Here is a 7,625-nt window from a genome sequence, read left to right as displayed (position 1 = left end):
CGACTTGACCCGAAACCTCGCGGGTTGAAATGCAATTCTTTAAAGCGAGGCCTCGCTTCCACTGCTCTTTATACTTTTACATGTTAACATGTTGACAGGAATATGGAAGTAAGTACTAAATATGAGAACATAGCCTTTTAAGTATAAACGCTTTTGCGCTGGTAATACTCTGAAAATAAAAGGTGTACGCACAAACTGTATTGATGTCGAGAATTGAGTGTAAAACTGTTCTATCTATTAAGCCTTTTCATTAGAGATAAAATTGTTTCATACAGTAAAACAGTGTTACAAAGACGCGGATATGTTTCCAATGTTCTGGTGGTATACTCAAATCAGCCAATGGAATAAATGAAGTGTATTCATTCGTACCTAGCCGCGGGAAATTTTATTTGAATTTTATTGGACACTTACAAAGGTCAAGTCAGGGTGAAAAGCTGGCTTATGCAGCTTACGCCGAAAAAATTAAACAGTGTTTGTGATAAAGTATAAGACGACCATAATTTAGTACAATTTAACCAGAAACACATAGCAATTATTACAGTACATGTTATTTGTGGAATTATTATTTGCGGGAAACTCGCGCTATTTAATTTCAGTTTCTTTTCATTAAAACATACAGTTGTTGGTTTATTGAAAATGGTTGAAGGTCCGGGGTGTAAATTAAAAGGGATTAAAATTAAAGCAAAACTTCTTAAGCAGACAGTTAAAGATGTCAGTGGAAATTCTGTCGAAAAGGTACAGGATCTTACGCTTGTTGCAATAATCCACATGATCCAACTCCCAGCTATTGAAGTATTGTCGTAGTATCGATATTGACCTCCGGGCGGGGTCGCTAGATCTTACGCAAGATTTGTCCACATCGGAGCAAACCGGGGAGGGTGTGGGAGGCGCCAATCCACCAGTCCCACCTAAAAATTAATTTGGTACTTTGCAAGATGAATTTTAATGCTTATTAAAATCTTACTTCGTAATTTTGGGACAACATGACATTATGTAAAAGGAATATAACAGCTCTGCACCTTCTGAAGTCTAAAGCTTTAAAACATGCATGTGTAATTGAATTACTAATTCACACCAATGTTATAAGCTTTAAATTTCATAAATGTATGATGTTTGATAAAGAAGACAAGGAAATGTATTCTAAGTATAATCATACATGCCATACGTCCCGGATTGTCCGTAATTGTCCCGGAAATGAAGAACGTGTCCAAGAAGAATCTGCAAAATGTCCCGGATTTTACAAAATCCATATATACATGTACCTTTTCTTATGCTTAACTGCACCTCGAATCTGTGTTAATCCACAGCGTCTCCATGACAATGCCTACCCGAATAGGTGACTAGTGTCAAAATCAATAAATTAACAGGGATTTTGTTATCATATTGATTGTTTCATGTTCGCAGACAACCCGAAAAGGCGGCATTGTTTAATGTGGTTGTCAATTAGCTTAAATATACAGCGTTATAATTTCCAGCTGCGTAAGAGCAAAGGAGTTGTTCACACATCAGCTGAAATCCAACATCGTTGAGAAAAAATTAAAAGCAGGTTATGTTCGCAACATAACATGTTGACAACAAGTTGAGTAAAAAAATTATGCATATAAAATTGTCACCCTCACTAGGTTTATTTCTGTCTCGTTCTAAACCCCCAGTAATTATAACAATAAAAATAATAAGTGAATTTGAATTGACATGACGCCTTATCAGTGATCGCTCTGCCCACTTAATCACGTGGCTAAGCGGGAAGAAAACCTAGACAAGCTAACACCAAAATGGCTCCTTTGCCTATAGACTGCATATAGATTTACGCGATATTCCGGTTGATTTTATGGACTTGTTTAACACCATATTACACTTGTAAAGGGGTTGAGGCCATTTAGTTATTCTGCAAATGCAAAAATATACGATTAAAGAGAACATCAGCTATTTATAACGGTTAAATCGGTACATTAAACACGCTCTCAAACGCTTGCGCGCTTACCGAAATCGAACCCGTTATTACGTGTAATGGTGGTATTTGCAATAAATTAACACTTCACTGGTATTTACCCGTGTTATTAACAAAATTATTGCCGAAACATTCTACCCTACCCGTGTATTTGACACGAAATATAGCTTTATAACTGGGAATTCGGTGAAGTTTTACGCGCTTTCTGACGCCGGGTGGGTACCTCAATCCCACATGTTATTGCGTATAAAAGTGATATTAATCATATTAAACATTGCTTATGGGACATTTATCAATCACTATAATTTAAAGCGCAAAAAAAAAACACAGTAAGTTTGGACATTGTCTGATATACAATTAGAGTTGTACGAAATGGAATACAGTCAAGCTATTATAAATTAATAAGGCTACCAATATCAGACGCTCGCGCAGGTACCGACTTCCCCAAGGTTACCGCATTTATTGGTTAACTAATATCAGTAATAATAACTCTTCACAATAGCATTTATCGATACGTCTTTATTAAAATAATAACAAAATGGTTTTCACTTGTTTCTGACACACACAGAAACGCGACTTTTAACGGGGATTTCGTAAAGTGTGTAACTTCGTGTAGGATTGGGTACCAAAAAAACCTCAATTATTTTACATGCACACGTGACATAATACATACTTAACTAGAAATGGCGCGGCAGAGGCCGACGCGTATCCCCACGCCGCATGTTTGACCCAAGGGCGCCCCAGGGTTGATCATGGGGCCATGCATAGTTGAGATTGACTGTATTGTCATAAGAGAAGTTCAGTATCAATTAGAAGTGAATGGGTGTAAAAATAAAGAAGTTATAGTAAAAGGCAATTTTGGGAGGGTGTGGCCTATGTGGGCGGGGTGCCCCAGGGTTGGTAATGGGGCCATGCATAGTTGAGATTGACCGTATTGTCATAAGAGAGGTTCAGTATCAATTTGAAGTGAATCAGTGTATTAATGAAGAAATTATAGTAAAAGGCAATTTTGGGCGGGTGTGGTCTATGTGGGCGTGGCGCCCCAGGGTTGGCAACGGGGCCATGCATAGTTGAGTTTGACCGTTTTGTCATAAGAGAGGTTCAGTATCAATTTGAAGTGAATCAGTGTAGAAATGAAGAAGTTAATGTAAAATAACCTAAATTTTTTTATAGTAAATGGATTTTTTTGGTGGGTGTGGCCTATGTGGGCGGGCGCCCCAGGGTTGGGATTGGGGCCATGCATAGTTGAGATTGACCCTAATGTCATAACAAAAGTTCAGTATCAATTTGAAGTGAATCCGTGTAGAAATGAAAAAATTATAGTAAATGGAAATTTTTGGTGGGTGTGGCCTATGTGGGCGGGGCGCCCCAGGGTTGGGAATGGGGCCATGCATGGTTGAGATTGACCGTATTGTCATAGGTGAGGTCCAGTATCAATTTGAAGTGAATCGGTGTAGAAATAAAGAAGTAAATGTAAAATAACCTAAAAAAATGAGTGATAATTTCTGACGCTGCCCCACCCCAACCCCTATAACTTTTGACCCAGGGGTCAGATCAAAATTCCAAATAGTGCACCGTCGCACATATGCTCATAGCTACCATGTGTGTAAATTTCAAGGTTCTAGTGCTTTTAGTGTAGGAGGAGATAGTGGCCAGGACGGACGGACAGACGGACGGACGGACGGCGGAGATCACCACAATATCCCCACCTTTTTTTCAAAAAGCGTGGGGATAACAATGCTTAGTTATTGCTTACATGACATTTCAAGTTTGTGAAATAAATTAATGTTGTATAATCCTATAAAGGGGATCTCGGTAATTCTTGAAGCTTCCACTCGCTCTTGTCAAGACCGCATTGCCGCGTTGGAAATGGTATAAATTTAATTCATCTAACTTATCTTTCTGGATACCAAATGTCAGAGTTGCATTAACCCTTTTTACACTGTTTTTGCCATATTTCATGTCCGTTTTTTAATCCGAACAAAATAAACGAAACTCGTTTAAAAATGAGATTTAGGCATTCGAGCTCCTAGTGTGGATTAAAAGCGTTTATTGGTGACACCACATGAGTGCAATTGTGTATATACCGTTAATAAGATAATATATCACAGGTCACCTTCAAATAACATGTATGATGTCAATTAAGTGCATTACTATCAGAGTAATAAAACACAGCATGAATTAGGCTTCATGCTGGGTTTTATTTCTCTTTAAGTAATGCAGATGAACCTCGCTTCTGACCTAGTAACTGATAAAACTATTTTTAAAAAGTGAAATATTATGTGATAATCAGATCGATAACATAAACTATTTAAATCTGCTAGTATATCCGATAAAAATATGTTATAATTGTCTTTGACAGTTTTGACGTTAAGTTGTTCGTGGTGACGACCGCATGTATTTATACATCTCTTACACTTCTAAAGATCTCTTTTCGGCTTTGGAAACGATATAAATTAAATGTCACCAAATAATCTTTCAGGATATCGATTGTCCGAGTTACATAATCCCCATTGCCATCGTTTAACCATTTATAATCGTTTTTTTAAAGAGGAAAACAAAAGAAACTCGTTGGAATAAAACTGAACCTTAACATATAGCTTGTCTAGAAAATGGCGGACAGGTCGTTGCTAACGAGTGCGCCCGATTAATCGATCGCTGATTGGTGGATCAATTCTAGTGGGCGGATCCATCATAGATAAGGCGTCATGTCAATTGCGTTCGCAATTGGAAGCACCATTGTGACTTGCCGTTATTGCACTAGAATTTCGGACGCTCTTACTTTTCAGACACCCTAAATATATCCCAGCATATTATACTTTTAACTCTTAGTTTTTCTTTCTGCAGATGATGTAACATGTAAACAAAAGCAATTTGGTGCTCTTTTCTAACACGAAAAACACGTGGCTTGCATCTAGTTTCGGAAGTAGTAATGTTTAATTTGACGTTAATAGATGATAGATCTAGTGACTAATAGTGTATTTCGGATACTGTAGGCTTTCGAACAATTTACGATGTGAAAAAAATGCGTACCAAAAATGCATATATGTGTATATATATTGCTATATGTATACATATCCTGGAAAATCGGCAAAAGTCCCGGAAAATTGAGCTCAATGTCCCAGAATTGGGCAGAAAAAGTATGGCATGTATGGTATAGTAGAATTTTCTCTTCGAGTGCAAACCTCCCCTCAAAATTCAAAGTAAATTCATTATAAAATGTTTATCATTTACTTCACAGTTTGACTTCCACCATCATCGTAACAGATTAACTATCATAATCATCTACCCCAACTTAAGGTCAGGACGGGTTTGTATATTCGGTAATGTAACGACTCGCCGTCTTAACGACTCGCCCCATAACGACTCGCCCCATGTTTTATAACGACTCGCCCCACATATATAACGACTCGCCCTATCAAAATAAAATGTTATATATGGTACTATAAATGAAATCAATTCAGAATATGAATTTAAGGTTCGGCATAGTTTGATAACCATCGGGATTCGGTTAAACACCATTAATTGTCAGGCCTATATTTTACTAAAATATATATTCATTATTGAAATTCTAGACACACTGTTAAGATCGCTGTATTCATCATTAAGATAAAACGTATGTGGATAAAGCATAAAAAATATGGCATTGTCTATAACTTACAAAAATGAATATGAAGTTCTGCACACCACATGTCTAGAAAATGAATATCTACAATTAATTTATTTCATATCCGTCTCATCTAGAGTCTGTGCATATTATTAATATGCGTATCAAAAAATGCTTAAATATTCATCAAAAGTTACTATGTATTTGTGTCCCGTTTCGAATATATTTTAAAATCCTTAAATGAAGGGCATTTTAATTAGTCTTTTTTTGTGTTTTTCACACAAACTTTACTTTAAAGTGCTAATTAAATGGCTATTCTTTTAATTTGTATATATGTGTGAACAATTAGCGCGGAAAGTTTGCCATTGTATCAAATAAACTTGAGCATCAAATGGCACATCAGGGCCGTCGTTTTGCACTTTTATCCGCCGAGTATCAGCGGCTTCTCCCATGAAAAAAGTATACTTTTTCCCCTATTTCAGCTAAAAATTCCCCCCTCAAAAAAAATTTTTTTTTATTTTTTTTTTACCTTTATACCTATGTTGCCAGCTGGTATCGTGCTACTAACCTTTGATTAAATGTATATCTATGTAAATCACATACAAATATCAGTGCTCCAGCTAGGATTTGAAAAGGGCAGGGGGGCTTTTTTGTCAAAAGGGCACTTTCGACGCGCAGTATTTTGTCAAAAGGGCACTTTTGACGCGCAGTATTTTGTGAAAAGGGCACGTTCGAGCGCGCGGGTGTTTCTGGAATGCTTTCTGTTGCATGTTAATTTATATGTTATTTATAATTGTTAGAATATATTATTCCCATTATTATTAAACCATTCAAATAAAATGTCCACAATGAGGATTAAAGTAATTCCAATGAATTATCATATGTAAAAAAAAAAAAATTTTTTTTTTTATTTATTTATTTTTTTTTTGGCGGGGGGGGGGGGGGGCAGGGCGGAGGTTCGGGAGGGCAGGGCAAAGGTTCGGGAGGGCAGGACGCGGCGCCCTTCGATTTAGGACTAGCTGGAGCACTGAAATATTATAGTGCAAAAATGTAAAAAAAAAAATGAAGTAATGAGAGACTAAGTAAATAAAATCCCTCATAAAAGGTAATCGACGCGAAATTTCCCCTCATGACGGCTGTGGGTGGCTTCCCCTGGCGGCAAGAGAGGGCCCTGCGCATTCTGGTGCGTTTTTATGCCTGATACCTGACCTTATACATGTCTATTGAAGGCATATTCTGAATGACAACATTTGTGACAGACAGACAGACGACGGAGAAGTGATCTCTACATGTATATGGCGCAGTTTGTACTTTGTAGCAGGCGACACAACAATAGGGATCATGTAACGTCAATACTGATTAAACATATACTAAAAGTCAAATTAAGGTGCCAGTATTAAGTTTTATTTGATGTATTTTTATACATTTATGTGCAGTAACAATATTACCATATAGCATGAATTTTGTGACAATTAAGGACTATTGGATATCGGCACATTTGTTTCATGTCATACTTTCCTTTATATTAATAAAAAGAAGCAAAGGCTTAGATAATAACGACAATTAAAGATTCCCAGGTTTAATTACTCAAGAATAAAGGGATTATCGTTATAAAAGAGACCGATCTACATAGTATTTTCTTAAATCATCAGAATCACTGAAACTTACATCTTTTGTTGCTTTTAAGAAGTCCCAGAATACCTTCTTAAAATAAAATGTATAATATATTGCCATGATAGTTCACGAAGAGAGGCAGCAGTGGAGAGTCCCCGTTCCATCAGCTGATTGGACGATCTCTCGATGATGTACAGACACTGGGAAAGGAACTCTTCATGTACTTCGGTGATATTTGTCTCCGGTAGGAAGTACTTTTTAACCAGGTTTTCCAAAGGAAAAAACTGGTTATTAGATTGACGAATGTCGGAGGGCGGTCTGGCAGGCGGGCAGGCGGAACAAGCTTGTCCAGACCATAACTATGTCGTTCATTGTGAGATTTTAAAATCATTTGGCACATTTGTTCACCATCATTGGACGGTGTGTTGTGCGAAAAAAATACGTCGATATCTCCAA

The 7,625-nt window shown here is 37.1% G+C and overlaps 1 protein-coding gene across 1 annotated transcript in view; it reads left to right on the top strand.

Annotated features, from left to right (window-relative positions):
• The first annotated feature begins 545 nt into the window (after positions 1–545).
• LOC127877185 (endonuclease 8-like 3) overlaps positions 546–7,625 on the top strand; it is a 45,480-nt gene continuing 38,400 nt past the window's right edge. The window contains exons 1-2 of the mRNA XM_052422847.1: positions 546–735; positions 7,295–7,413. Coding sequence (XP_052278807.1) covers positions 637–735; positions 7,295–7,413 — 218 coding nt within the window. The 5' untranslated portion in view covers positions 546–636. The remainder of the gene's footprint in view (positions 736–7,294; positions 7,414–7,625) is intronic.

The sequence above is a fragment of the Dreissena polymorpha genome, chromosome 4 (assembly GCF_020536995.1).
Source record: "Dreissena polymorpha isolate Duluth1 chromosome 4, UMN_Dpol_1.0, whole genome shotgun sequence".
Taxonomy (NCBI): domain Eukaryota; kingdom Metazoa; phylum Mollusca; class Bivalvia; order Myida; family Dreissenidae; genus Dreissena; species Dreissena polymorpha.
The sequence above is the reverse complement of the archived record's forward strand: the minus strand, read 5'-3'. Positions and strand labels throughout refer to the sequence as shown.